The sequence below is a fragment of the Macaca fascicularis genome, chromosome 4 (genome assembly GCF_037993035.2).
Source record: "Macaca fascicularis isolate 582-1 chromosome 4, T2T-MFA8v1.1".
NCBI classification, from domain to species: domain Eukaryota; kingdom Metazoa; phylum Chordata; class Mammalia; order Primates; family Cercopithecidae; genus Macaca; species Macaca fascicularis.
Window position 1 is genome coordinate 21,244,096 of NC_088378.1, and position 15,641 is coordinate 21,259,736.

General features: G+C 36.9%; 1 protein-coding gene across 4 annotated transcripts in view; it reads right to left on the minus strand.

Moving 5' to 3' along the window:
- Positions 1 to 1,820: 1,820 nt before the first annotated feature.
- Positions 1,821 to 15,641, minus strand: part of ROS1 (ROS proto-oncogene 1, receptor tyrosine kinase) — a 142,082-nt gene continuing 128,261 nt past the window's right edge. For all 4 annotated transcript variants that reach the window (XM_045391634.3, XM_065543247.2, XM_015448589.4 and 1 more), the window contains one exon: positions 1,821 to 3,266. In XM_045391634.3, the coding sequence (XP_045247569.2) occupies positions 2,956 to 3,266 (311 nt within the window). In that variant the 3' untranslated portion in view covers positions 1,821 to 2,955. The remainder of the gene's footprint in view (positions 3,267 to 15,641) is intronic.

The following is a 15,641-nucleotide window of genomic DNA, read 5'->3' on the forward strand; positions in this document are numbered from 1 at the left end:
TAATTTTTAGTGAATAACATATTTAAACAAGTGCCATTTTTAGCCACTGTCAATTTTTCCTTTTGATTTTAAGATCTAATTTTTCTGGAATTAACTTCCAATTGTACTACAATTTCAGAATTAACCAACTAACTACACTTTATCAAATTATTTTTATCTATAATACATTTTACACACAACATTTTTAGCCACTATTTTGTTTTGAATTAAATATTTCTACCACTGTTATTCATCTTGAATTATAAAAACTACTGCTGCTAATTTGCACTTATTTCTTAGCTGAAACATGAAAATTTTGTAGGCCCTTCCCCTCAGATATCCTATGCATTCTCTATTGCTCAAATTGTAATGCAAGTGTATTATACTGCAAATCTAATTCTTCTATACACTTCTGATGTCTTTTTGTACCTTCCAAAGTTAAAAGTCCATACCACTGTCAGAGCAAAAACCTTACTGCAAGCAACAGAAACTGACTCTGGTTGGTTTAAAAGATAAGTGTTTATTAAAAGGATATGGAGATAACTCTCAGAACCTTGGAGAGGACTTGAGAGCAGACAGCAGAATGGGTCTACCCTGGCTGCCCAAGCTATCTGAGGCACCAGGCTCCAGCCTAGCTCTGCTGACTCTCCTGGCCTTGGACTCTAGATGCCACCTCTAGCACCAATGTCCCCTTTGTGCCAGGAGCCAGACTGATATGGGTTGGCTGTGTCCCCACCCAAATTTTATCTCAAATTGTAGCTGTCATAATCCCCATGTGTGTGGGAGGGACCCAGTGGGAGGTAATTGAATCAGGGTGGGTTTTACTGTGCTGTTCTTGTGACAGTGAATAAGTCTCAGGAGATCTGCTGGTTTTATAAAGGGCAGTTCCGTTGCACATGCTCTCTGCCTGCTGCCATGTAAGACATGCCTTTACTCCTCCTCCATCTTCCACCATGATTGTGAGGCCTCGCCAGCCATGTGGAACTGTGATTCCATTAAACCTCTTTTTCTTTATAAATTACCCAGTCTCAGGTATTCCTTCATAGCAGTATGAAAATGGACTAACACACAGACTATTGCAGTTGGCACCATCACAAGGGAAGACTTCCCATGGTCTCTGATTCTTTGCATCCCTAGGTCTCAATTAGCAGCCTGGAGCAGGTGGGTGGGTGGGTCTTAGTGGTGAGGGCTGGGTCACATGCCTGCCTTCTTGCTGCAAGAGGCACTGGGGGAGCAAATGGAACACAGTTCCCACCCAGATTATAAAGGCAGAGTAATTACCCAGCACAGGAAGGGGCTTCATACCATGGCATAGCAAAAAGAATGGCAAATGCCCATTAGAGGGTGAGAAGATCAGAAACAAAATATCCTGCCTCATTCAGCAGAATATCAGACGTGGCAGAGTGACCACAAATCCTGGACTTTAACTTGGGGGCTGTTCATCATAGAACTAACACATTCACTTCTCTGTGTTCCTTGCCAATCATCTGTGCAGGCTCTCAGGTAGTAGGCAAATTAAAAGATTAACTGAATTATCCAAGGTGGAAGTATCCAAGGATACATGACCTTCTTCCACAACAGATTTTAGCAAATGCTATAATCAAAATGTTCTTCTCTATATCTAGCAAACTTCCTAAATACTGCAACTGAATAACACAGAGAATGGCTTCATTGGTGTTGCTGTTAGAGCAATTGTGGCTTTAAGATTTAAATGGACAACTGCAAAATATATATATTGGTTTTAAGTTAAGGTGTTTTGCTGAACAGCTTTTTTAATAATAGCTCTCATTTAGGTATTTATTTTTTCATGTGGCTGTTAAAAATCACACAGCTTGAATTAATATTGTATAATCACTTATATTTAATTTTAAGCATAATTCGATATAAAATGTAATCTTAAGTATTTTATGTATAAAATAGATATGGCAAATAGCAACCCTTATACTAGTTAATTTCCATAATAGCACACAAGTCAGAATGATTTTTATACAACTGAAGATTACAGGATGCAAAACTTCAGGACTTAAAGATCTTCATAGTCTTATTTTCAATATGACTGAATCTACTGTTGTAAGCCTCAAAGATACAAAATATTTTACAGTAGTGATTAAAGACAATATATATTGGCCAGGCGCAGTGGCTCACACCTGTAATCCCAGCACTTTGGGAGGCCAAGGTGGGTGGATCATGAGGTCAGGAGTTCTAGACCAGCCTGGCCAATATGGTGAGACCTCGTCTCCACTAAAAATACAAAAATTAGCTAGGTGTGGTGGCACATGCCTGTAATCCCAGCTACTTAGGAGGCTGAGGCACCAGAATTGCTTGATCCCAGGAGGCGGAGGTTGCAGTGAGCCGAGATCATGCCTTTGAACTGCAGCCTGGGCAACACAGTGAGACTCCGTCTCAAAAATAAAAACATAAAAAATAAGAAAAAGATAATATATATCATTGCAGTAATAGCTTTCCAAGTGATTTCTCATGTCACAGGTGCTGGTTTCTTCTGTATGTGTCGAATTATTTCTCATTTCCTTGGTCCCATTTGAGATTATCTGCAGTTCAATTGACCCCCTGAGCCTACTACTTAGCCTCTTCTTCAGATCCCTGAACACACCTATTCTGTCTCTAAACATGTGGCCAAGATAATTTTATTACAGCCCAAACTGAAAGGTGGGTAAGAGTCTAAAGCACCTCAAGGGAGAGGGAGAGCAGTGTTTCCCTTCCAGACTTCTGAGTCTTCCTAAGCTTTCCACATGCTTAGTGTTCATCTCATAATTCTACTGAAAGTCAGGCAGCTGATATGGGATTGCTACAACTGAAACCAAATGGCTCTCAGGACCAAGATAAGAACCCAGGAATGTTGCACTGTTTATTTGGAGTTATAGACCACCATGTCATTTATCATTCTAGTAGAGTTTTCTTTCAGTAACTACTGAATGAGAGTGTTTATCTCATCTCTGTATTTCCCAAACAACGCTATTAATCAGCCCCATCTCCATATCCAGTGTGAGAGAGACAGGCATAGTTCAGGCCTTCAGGCTTGCCAGGAGGGCAGTAAGCCACTTGTTTTTCTTGGCAGAAATCTTTGTCTGCATGTGGTTCCTTCTCTTCTTTCCTCAGACCACAAGATTTAGATTCCTGGGAGCCTAGGGGACCCTCAGACTTTTCTTCACCTTGGCCGCATTCTGTAGCAAGTACCATATAGTTTAACCCTTCTCGGTTCTTGGTTTCCATTAAAGCAACTGGCATAATGTCATCTGAATTCAAACAAATCACATCGCCATCTTCACCTGTGAAAAAAATATGAATGTTATTCTAGCATGTGGTTAAGTATTTATTGTAATAATATAAGGCTATATCAGAATAATAGCAACATCAACCTTATACATTTGTTCAGCAAACGTTTATGAGAACTACTAAGTGTTGCAAATACAAAGATAAATAAAACATGCTTCTTGTCCTTGAGGCTGCTGCAGTCTAGTAGGGAAGCAGATCAATTACTATAGAAGGTGACATGCACTTTAATAAAGGAATATCTTAAAATGTAGTAGGAGCACAGGGGTGATTAACTCCTGCCTTAATAAGCGGAGCAAGTCATGGTCTTTGTGATAGGACTTAATTGGCCCTAAGAGGGCCCTTTTTGTCTATTTACTTTTCATACTTCCACAGCAACTGAAATACCTACTTTTAAAGATTGGTTTTCTTAGATTTAGTAATTTTGCTAAATTAATTGCTTAATATAACATTTACTGATGACTACTATATTCCAAGCCTGTATTCTAGTTATTGATGGATATAGCAATGAATGAAACAACATTTCTATGTTCAGCCCTGACTCACACCCGGGTCTGATGTATTTGTAATGAACTTAAATTGAAATATGAGGAAAATAACATAATTTTAAAAGACTAATGGAGGTACCAGTGTACCTATTTTTCCCAACAAAAATTTAATGGATCTACCTATTTATTAAGTTTAACTGAACTACAAAGCTTATTTTATAAGAGCATATGAACTACATCCCTTCTCCCCATATCATTAGGTATGCATTTCCTTTGTGCGGACCCTCCAAACTGCTGAAGAACAAGATAGCCAAGCTACAGGTTCCCAGGCTCATTGGTATCATCTAATTTTCCTCTTCATTGTTCAAACATCATTATAGCATAGTTCAAAATACATGAATAGTTAGATGTGTTGTAAAATTATCTCCCTAATAGAAAGAACTTTATCAGATGCCAAGTTTGGTTAGTACCTGGGTATTGAACACCTGTGGAAGGTATTCAACACCTGTGGAAGGTATTCAACTGTTATGATTATTGCCAATATGCACTAATAGCCATTAAGATGCCCATAAGAATAACTTGGTATATGTAATAATAGCGATGGAAAATGTTTTTAAATGTTAGGAAAAAATAAGATATTTAACTTTAAGTAGTACACTAATCCAATAATTGGGGAAAGTAGGAGGTTCTTAACAGGCTTAAAGAAATCAGGCTAAAGGAAAGTTTAAAATTTCAACAAAAACTTAAATCTACAATATAGTCTACCCACTCATATCAGCTATTTCATTGTCATACCTTTAATCCATAAATGAGCATATTGGAAAACTTCCTACTAAAAAATGATTTTAATTTTTTAAACTTTTTGCTTGTTGAGTTGTCTGAAAAATAATATTTTATATTATTTTTAATAATATAATATTATAAAAAAATTTTATAATATTTTATATGAGGCAAATAAATTCTTTTTGCAAATTCTGTTGTCATGTGTCAAAGAAAAATCATTAGCTAACTACTTTATTGGTTTATAGTACTTGTAGCAATATTTAGTAACTTGACCCTGGCAAGCTTTCAGCAATTAGTACATCTTCTTGCTGCAAAAAGAGCTTACAAGAGATTGCGATAGTAGAGATAGGTTGTCTTATTTGTTTGTTTTTGTTTAAAAATTATTTAATAAGTAGTCTATGGTTCAGATCTTAAAGCAGGTATCCTGAACAAAGATAGCATGCACTCGGCAACCTCTTTAAGAGAGAAATATTAAAATAAAGACTTCCAAGTAAGACGGGGTATTTACAGACTAGACATATGCCGGCTGACTGGCTATGTTTAGAACAGCAGAGGAGCATTTAGATTTGTTTCCTGTAGAACTCTCCGGGACTGATGAGGTGATGTTTACACAAATGTTTGGATGAAGTCACTGGGATATTTTTACTAGATGCCCAGATATGTTACTAATCTTCTCTCTCTATCCCCTTTCCACCCCATTAGGTCAGTAGGACCATAGGGTAGGCATGGCATTATTGCTCCCTGTTTTCCTAAGCACCCCCACTTTTTTGCTTAAAAAAGTCCTTTCAATAGCTTTTCTTATCTACTTACATATCTCCAACAACAACAATGAAGATACTCATTTTATTGCTTTGCTAAATATGCCCACCAGTCCACAAAGCAGTAAGCTATTATTAAACACATTCTTTTTTATTGAAAATATAATTAAGTTTCGGTTTGCCTTGAAGGGTCTGTTCCACTATTTCTATCCTTTGCAGATATGCAAACTCTGCTTTAGTTCAATTTCTTCTCTCTTCCCTGCCTCTCTTGTTCGGTCACAAACTCAATTATTAATTTAGTGATTTCCACATCTCTTTTCATTCCTTGTCTTCAGGATTTACATTCATTGTAAATAATACCATAGTAATTTCTCTTTTCCTAAAATTTTATTTCTGTCATGGCCCAGAAATGCTTCTTTCTAAATTGTAATAGTTCGATGATATTCCCTGTTAAATTCTTCCTGCATCATTACTTTTAATATTTGTCTGCTTCTCTATTGTTATGAATATTATTTAGAATTTTAATTCTTTCTGCCAACAAGTTGGTACCTAAATAGATTTGGTATAATCCTAAAAAATGGTGTATATTTTCTAGCAGGTCATAAGTAATCATTGCTTTCATTATACCTAGCTGTGCAGTACACTATTGATAACATAACTGGGGATATCATGTGGGTCATTTCCCTACTACAGCCAGGGATTTGTGAAGGCTGAGAGGAAAGGCTCAACAATGGAGACAAATTCTAGCCCTATTTCAGCAGTATGATTATGAGCAAGTTACTAAACCTCAGTTTTCTCATCTGTAAAATCGTGATACAGTATACCCACTTCATAAGGCTTTCGTAAAGATTTAATGAGTTAACCTACATAGCACAGTGAGTGGCACATGGAAAAGTACTAAAATAAAATTAGCTACTATTCTAATTAAAAGCCTTTCACAGAGGTATTTTATTCTTTATATTGAGTGTGAGCATTGTTTATTACCTATCTCAGCCTCATAGATGAACTATGCAATGCAAAATGGTGAAAAGATTTTCTCAAGGGTCCGTGGAGACTTCAAGTAGAACCTAAGGTGAAGCTAAGCCCTCAGGCCTGCTAATACCCATTATGGCAGCCTCTGTGATCTTTTTTTTTTTTTTAGATGGAGTCTCACTCTGTCACTCAGGCTGGAGTGCAGTGGCGCGATCTCGGCTCACTGCAAGCTCTGCCTCCTGAATTCACGCCATTCTCCTGCTTCAGTCTCCCGAGTAACTGGGACTACAGGTGCCTGCCACCATGCCTGGCTAATTTTTTCTATTTTTTAGTAGAGATGGGGTTTCACTACGTTAGCCAGGATGGTCTGGATCTCCTGACCTCGTGATCCGCCTCCAACGTACTGGGATTACAGGCGTGAGCCACTGTGCCTGGCCCTCTGTGACTTTTATAATATGTCTTTGTACATTAGAAGGAAAGGATTCCAGGAGCAAAGAGTTGAATTTTAGAATATGAGTCAACTGCAAAATCTGTGCAACCCTCTGGATTGCTTTACCTCTCTGCAGCATTTGTTCACTCTCTCCTTTCTAAGTCTCTCTTCTCTGGGTTTCCATAACAACACTCCCTATGGTTTTCCTCTTCCCTTTCTGGCTGCTCCTCCCCATATCCACCATCTTTGTAAGCCCCTCCTATACTGGCTGTTCTCTGGGTTCCATCCACTTGTCACTCTCTCCTTATTTCATACACTCTAATTTAATGACTTCATCTGCACCCTGGAATTCAACCACCTATATTTACAGGACAGATCTTTCAACTGAGTATGACCCCATATCTTGACTGTGTCCTGGACTTACCCACTTAGATATGCCACAGCCAACTCAAACCAAACATATGCAAAACTATTCCTCTTCCTGTGTTCCTCATCTCCAGGAATATAGTGTTGGTTTTTACCAACTTCCTCGTTTTTCTTTTTCACCCACTTAGTTGCCAAGTCCAATAGCATCTACCTCTATGGTAACTCCAGACTCCCTTATGTTCTCTCTACACCTGTTACCACTCATTAATTCAGCTTTCATTATTTTTCATACCTTACTTTTGATTAGTGTGACCAATAACCCTCCAATTTTATCACTTGCCACATTCTCATGTATAATAAACTAAGTGCAGTTCTATGAATATCTCATTCTCTATTATTCCCTGCTTTTCTACATGCTGCTCCTTTTATCCTAAAATATATAGGATTCCTCAGCTTCCTTTTTTCATATCTCAGCTTCTAAGTAGGTCTCAGCTTAGACGTAACCTCCTCCCCATGGCTTTTCTTGACTGTCCCTCTGCCATAGTGTAGACTTGGCATCCTTCCTCTGGACTCCCACAGAACATGGATTTCCTCTCAATAACAACATAGAATGCTCATTCTCCTGGATTCTGGCAGAAGATGTAATACAAAATCATCTCACTAAATCCTTAAAAATAAGCCTATTGGTAAGAAAAAAATGCTGGAGAACCTACTACAGAATCTACAGCCCACCAATTCCTTTAGATTACCTAAATTTAATATCTGAATTCAGATAGTATATATACAAACATACATAAATGAGCATTTCTGTAAATGGCTATATATGCACATACAATATCTGCAAATGTATAACCAAATTGTTAGCTGTGCTAGCACTGGGGAGTGAGATAAGGATGAATTAGGAAACTTTTACTTTTTAGACTGCTTAAATAATTTTATATTTTTTATAATAAACATAAATTACTTTTACAATAAAGATCTTTAAAACGTAGATACAGTTATAAAATAATATAGCAAGAACAGTTACTGAGATTAATTACTGGAAAAGTTACAAGAAAAACAAAAAGGAATCAGGAGTCATTTTTATAGTTGTTGTAAAATAACATAAAAATTATTTTTAAACATTTAAGAAGTTCATGATTGTGTTAATTAATAAAGTCTATAAAATTATAATCACAAAGAATTTGAGCCTTATCAGTCAAAAATGTTGAGCCTTGTTTGTTGCTTTCAATGATAAGAGCACACTAATATCCCTGATGAACACAGATGCAAAAATTCTCAACAAGATACTGGCAAACCAAACCCAAGAGCACATGAAAAAGATAGTACACTATGATCAAGTAAGATTTATCCCAGGTATGCAAGGATAGTTCAACATATGTGTATATGTTGAAGACGCATGATACATTACGTCAACAAAATGAAAGACAAAAACCATATGATCATATCAGCAGATGCAGAAAAGGCATTTGATAAAATTTAGCATCCTTTCATAATAAAAGCTTTCAACAAATTAGGCATGGAAGGAACATATCTCAAAATAATAAAAGCTGTATATGACAAATCCACAGCCAACATTGTACTAAATGGGGGAAAGTTGAAAACATTTTCTCTAATAACTGGAACAAGACAAGGATGGCCACTTTCACCACTCTTATTCAACATAGTACTGTAAGTCCTAGCCAGAGCAACCAGGCAGGGGAAGAAAATAAAAAGGCATCTCACAAAAGGCATTCATAGATGATACTATCTTATATGTAGAAAAACCTAAAGATTCCACAAAATGTGTCTTCAACATATACACATATGTTGAACTATCCTTGCATCCCTAGGATAAATCTTACTTGATCGTAGTATACTATCCTTTCCGTGTGCTCTTGGATTTGGCTTGCCAGTATTTTATTGAGAATTTTTGCATCTGTGTTCATCAGGGATATTAGCGTGCTCTTATCATTGAAACTCTGAGATTTGATAAATAAATTCAGTAAAGTTTCAGGATACAAAATCAATGTACAAAAATTCAGTGCATTTCTATATACCAAAAATAATCTAGCTGAAAATTAAATCAAGAAGGCAATGCCACTTACAAGAGCCACAAAAAGAATGAAATAACTAGGAATATGTTAACCAAGGAGATGAAAATTCTCCACAAGGGAAACTACAAAACACTGATGAAAGAAATTGTAGGAGGCACAAACAAATGGAAAAAGATTCCATGCTCAAGGATTGGAAGAATCAATATTGTTAAAATGACCATACTGCCCAAAGTAATCTACATATTCAATGCAATCCCTATCAAAATACCAATGACATTCTTCACAGAAATAGAAAAAAATCCTAAAATTTATGTAGAACCACAAAAGACTCAGAATAGCCAAGGCTATCCTAAGCAAAAGGAACAAAACTGTAAGAATCACATTACTGGATTGAAATTATACTACAGACCTATAGTAACCAAAACAGCATGGTACTGGCATAAAATCTGACACATAGACCAAAGGTACATATACAAAATGGAATACTATTTAGCCATAAAAAAGAACAGAATAAAGGACACAGAAATAAATTTGCACACCTACAGTGAAATCATTTTTTACAAAGATGCCAAGAATGTATACTGGGGAAAAGACAGTCTCTTCAATAAATGCTGCTGGGAAAACTGGATATCCATATACAGAAGAATAAAACTAGACTCCCCTCTCTCTACATATACAAAAATCTAAAAATGCATTAAAGATTTGAATCTAAGACTTCAAACCATGAAAATACTACAAGAAAAGACTGAGGAAAATCTCCAGGACATTGGTTGGGGCAAAAATTTATTGAGCAACACCCCACGAGCACAGGCAGTCAAAGCAAAAATGGACAAATGGGATCACATCAAATTTTAAAAGCTTCTTCACAGCAAAGGAAACAATCAACAAAATGAAGAGACAATCCACAGAATGGAAGAAAATGCTTGCAAACTACCCATCTGACAAGGGGTTAATAACCAGAATACATAAAGAGCTCAAATAACTCAATAGGAAAAAAGCTAATAGTCTGATCAAAAAATGGGCAAAAGATTTGAATAGACATTTCTTTTCTTTTATATCTAGAATATACAAAACTTTATTTAATAATAAGGCAATGACAACCAAATAGAAAAATGGTCAAGAGACTTGAACAAGTACTTTGCCAAATAGGATTTCCCAGTGGCCAATAAAAAAGAAAAGAAAAAAAGAAAAAGTACTCAGTTTTTCTTATAATAGCACTGGGCTTATTCTCATTCTCGGCAGATTGTTTCTACACTTTGAATGAACATATTAATATTAACCATATCTTTTATTTTTTGTATTCTGATGTTTTGACATTCTGGTGTTTTGCTGACCCTAGAAGCACAGCCCCTCTCAGTGTTTGCCCATTTCTAGAGCTAGTAAACAACTGGCCTTGAAATGTACTTTTCAAATGCAGATCAACCAATCCAGACCCCACACCCCAACCACCTCCTTTTTTAAGCTCTTACTCTCCATACCGCTATTTACCTGTGCTAATCACCCCAGAGATAGGTATCAGAAAACTAGGGTCAGCCCTTACGTCCCAGAGCTTCCTGAAATCGTGAATAGACATTTCTAATAAAAAGAAATACAAATGGCAAACAGCATGTGAAAAAAATGCTCAACATCATTGGTCATCAGAGAAATGCAAACCAAAACTACATTGAGATATCAGCTTAGTCAAGTTAAAATGGCTTACATTGAAAAGACAGGCAACAACAAATGCTAGCAAGGATGTGGAGAAAGGGAATCCTCATACACTGTTGGTGGGAATGTACATTCGTACGACCGCTATGAAGAACAGTTTGGAGGTTCCTCAAAAAACTGAAAATAGATCTACCATTTGATTCAGCAATCCCACTGCTGGACAGATGCCCAAAAGAAAGGAAATCAGTACATCAAAGAGATATCTGCACTCCTGTGTTTACTGCAGTACTGTTTACAATAGCTAAGATTTGGAAACAACCTAAGTGTCCATCTGTAGATAAATGGATAGGCCAGGTGCAGTGGCTCACGCCTGTAATCCCAGCACTTTGGGAGGCCAATGTGGGCGGATTACTTGAGATCAGGAGCTCTAGACTAGCCTGGCCAACACGGTGAAACCCAGTCTCTACTAAAAAAAATACAAAAATTAGCCAGGTATGGTGGTGTGTGCCTGTAGTCCCAGCTACTTGGAATGCTGAGGCATGAGAATCGCTTGAAACTGAAAGGGGCAAGTTCCAGTGAGTCAAGATCATGCCATTGCTTTCCAGTCTGAGCGACAGAGTGAGACTGTCTCAAAAAAAAAAAAAAAAAAAAAAAAAAAAAGATAAATGGATAAAGAAAATGTGGTATATGCATATAGTACAATGGAGTACTATTCAGTCATAAAAACAATGAGATCCTGTCATTTGCAAGAATGTGGATGGAACTGGAGATCATTATGTTAAGTGAAATAAGCCAGGCACAGAAAGATAAATATCTCATGTTCTCACTTATTTGTGAAATATAAAAATCAAAACAATTGAACCCATGAAGACAGAGAGTAGAAGGACGGTTACCAGAAGCTGGGAAGGGTAGTAAGGGACAGGGCGGGAGTTGGGGATGGTTATTGGGTACAAAAAAGAGAAAGAATGAATAAGACTAAATATTTGATACCACAATAGGGTAACTATAGTCAATAATAATTTAATTGTACATTTTAAAATAACTAAAAGTAAAAAATTGGTTTGTAACACAAAGGATAAATGCTTGAGGGTGGATACTCCATTCTCTATGATGTGATTATTAGACATTATATGCCTGTATCAAAACATCTCATGTGCCCTATAAATATATACATCTACTATGTACCCACAAAAATTTAAAAAAAAATTTTTTTTTGAGACAGAATCTCGCTCTGTTGCCCAGGCTGGAGTGCAGTGGCGCGATCTTGGCTCACTGCAAGTTCTGCCTCCCAGGTTCACGCCATTTTCCTGCCTCAGCCTCCTGAGTAGCTGGGACTACAGGAGCCTGCCACCATGCCCGGCTAATTTTTTTTTTTTTTTTTTTGTACTTTTACTAGAGACAGGGTTTCACCGTGTTAGCCAGGATGGTCTCAATCTCCTGACCTCGTGATCCGCTCACCTTGGCCTCCCAAAGTGCTGGGATTACCTGCATGAACCACCACTCCCAGCCAAAAATAAATTTAAAAAAAAAAACAAATAATACTACACGGCTATAGTAATCAAACAGTATGGTACTGATATAAAAATAAACACATAGTTTAATGGAACAGAATCCAGAATCCAGAAATAAAGCCACATATTTACAGTCAACTGATCTTTGGCAAAGTCAACAAGAACACATACTGGGGAGAAAAACACCCCTTTCAATAAATGGTGCCAGGAAAATTGGATATATGCAAAATAATGAAACTGGAGCCTTACCCTCACCATATACAAAAATTAATTTACGATGAATTAGAAGACTTACATGTAATACATGAAACTGTGAAAGAAAGCCTAAGGAAAACTCTTCTGGATATTGGTCTAGGCAAAGAATTCATGACTTAGACACTGAAAGCACAGGCAACATGAACAAAAATAGACAAATGTGACTTAATTAAGCTAAAAAGCTTGTGCAGAAAAAGAAATAATCAATGGAATAAACAGACAATCTGCAGAATGGGAGAAAATATTTGCAAAATATTCACTCAACAGGGGTCTAATATCCAGAATATACAAGGAATTCAAACACTCAACAACAACAAACAAGCAAATCATCCCATTAAAAAGTGGGTAAAAGATGTGAATAGATGTTTTATCAAAAGAAGACATACGACTGACCAACAGGTATATAGAAAAATGCCCAACATCCCTAATCACCAAAGAAATGCATATTAAAATAATAAGATATCATCCTCCCCCAGTCAGAATGGCTACTATTAAAAAGTCAAAAAAATAGATATTGGCGAGGATGCAAAGAGGAACACTTACATGCTGTTGGTGGGAATGTAAATTAATACAACTTTTATGGGAAACAGTACGGAGATTTCTCAAAAAGCTAAAAATACAATCTAGCAACCAATCCAGCAATTCCATTACTAGATATCTACCCAAATGAAAAGAAATCATTATATCAAAAACATACTTACACTCATATGTTTATCACAGTACTACTCATAATAGCAAAGGTATGGGATCAACCTAGTGTCTATCTATGGATGACTGGATAATGAAAATGTGGTATAGACAATGAAATACTCTTCAGCCACTAAAAAGGAATGAAATCATGTATTTTGTAGCAACATGGATGAAACTGGAGGCAATTATCTTAAATGAAATAAGTCAAACACAGAAAGACAAATATCACATGTTCTCACTCATCAGTGGGGTTGAAACAACGTGTACACATAGAGGTAGAGTATGAAATGACAGACAATGAAAACTTGAAAGGGTAAGGTTGTGGGAGAGTGAATAAGAAATTACTTAATGGGTACAAGGTACATTATTCAGGTGACAGATACCCTAAAAGCCCTGACTTCATTACTGAATAATCTTGTACCCCATAAATTTATAGAAAAAAATAAGAGGAGTGATATAGTCAAGAAAATGTGCTTTCAATGCCAAGCAAGCAAAACCATGTTCTGCCTGCCTTTCAGATATGTCTACATTCAATTCAACCCAGTTACTGTTATCTATCTTAGGAACAAAAGATTTAATTTTACATGTTGGCAAACCGCTCTGCATGATTGTTCCTCTAAAGTTTCCATAAGTGAAGTTATGACAAATAAGAACCAGGCCAGGCTGGAGCAGATTAAAATGGCTTGAGCAGAACAGTATTATTAAATAGTGAACTGGTGACACCAGTATTTCCTATGGAGATATATATATATAGTCTTATGACAAGGACAACTTTCAATATCACCAGTAAAAGCCAGTTTACTACTAAATTTGGCAAACAAAATTAAAGAAACTGATTCTAGCTTCCAAGAGAAAGAAATACTCTCACCTCTTGTTTTTCTTTAAAGCAGACAAATGAACACATTAAATACAGGTGCTTACACTATACCTTGCCCCCAAATCAGTAAGTATCTGTTGAAATAATTTTTTTAATTATCAAAATTTTATTCAGAGAAATGTCTCATTAAGTAAATGCTTAGAAAATTACAAGGCCTTAATAGTGTCTAGAATGGCTTAAGGGTATGTTTGCCTAATCCTATGTGATCTTCATATAGGCAAGTACATATGTAGAGTCCCCCAAAGGATGGAGTTGCTGTGCCAGTTATAATACCCAAGTGTTCTGCCATTGGCATTCTTAGAATCAGCTCTGTCCAGGGTGATAGTGAGTAGAAACAATGTGAGACTATTAACAAGGTTTACTCTAATGAGGGTTATGACACATGGCCAAGGCATGTGCAGCCCTTTCCAATCTGTCGCTTAGCAGTTTGTGTTAAAGAAGTTACATGATCAGAGTTTTATGCTCATCTAATGGATCCAAAGTCACCCAAAATATGTAGTAAGATGTATAGACAAGTAGATGTCTGTCCATGGGCTTCTTCTTTTTATCTGCTATTAGTCAAGTGCATCACTCGAGGTGAAGGTCTCATGTGAGAGTGATCTGGCTTCAACATCTGCCACCCACTGATCACCAGGGTTGATTCAGCTGATGTCTGGCTACACCGGTGTCCCCTTTCTCCACTGTTCCACGTGTAGCCCTCCTCAAGTTGAAAACTTGGTTGAAGAGGATGACCTTCCCTGATAGGAGAGGACCATTCTTTAATAAAGATGTGCAAGTAGCTCTGTAAGCTCTCAAGGTAAAGGTGTCTCCTGCACTCAGTCTTATAGTCAGTCACTGCAAATAGCAAGAAGCCTAATTTCTGAGAGATTCTAAGTTGTGATCCATCTTGCCAGTTTAGTTTGTAAGCAAGGACATCTGCATTTAAATAAACAAAGGGCCTGGCAAACTTTTAATAACAAGAAGTTCTAGATCAGCTGAAGGAGAAATATTTTAAATTCATTTTTCTGCAGCCAATTAGGCACACATACAGTAAATGTGACTTTAGAAATGAATTAAGTGACTAGTGTATTTTAAGTCTGTTTACATTTAACTAAAAGGCTTAGTCTGTCCATCGTAGTAGAATGGTTCCAGAATTTATTTATTTATTTTATTTATTTTATTTTTTTTTGAGACAGAGTCTCGCTCTGTCACCCAGGCTGGAGTGCAGTGGTGCCATCTCAGCTCACTGCAAGCTCTGCCTCCCGGGTTCATGCCATTCTCCTGCCTCAGCCTCCCGAGTAGCTGAAACTACAGGCGCCCGCCACCACGACAGGCTAATTTTTTTTTTTTTTGTATTTTTAGTAGAGATGGGGTTTCACTATATTAGCCAGGATGCTCTCAAGCTCCTGACCTCATGATCCACCTGCCTCAGCCTCCCAAAGTACTGGGATTACAGGCTTGAGCCACCGTGCCCGGCCCAGAATATTATTATCTTAATCACCAAATACTAAAGTCATAGAATCAGACTAGATCTTAGCAAGACCTGATCCACTACAATAATCACAGCAAAATAACTCAT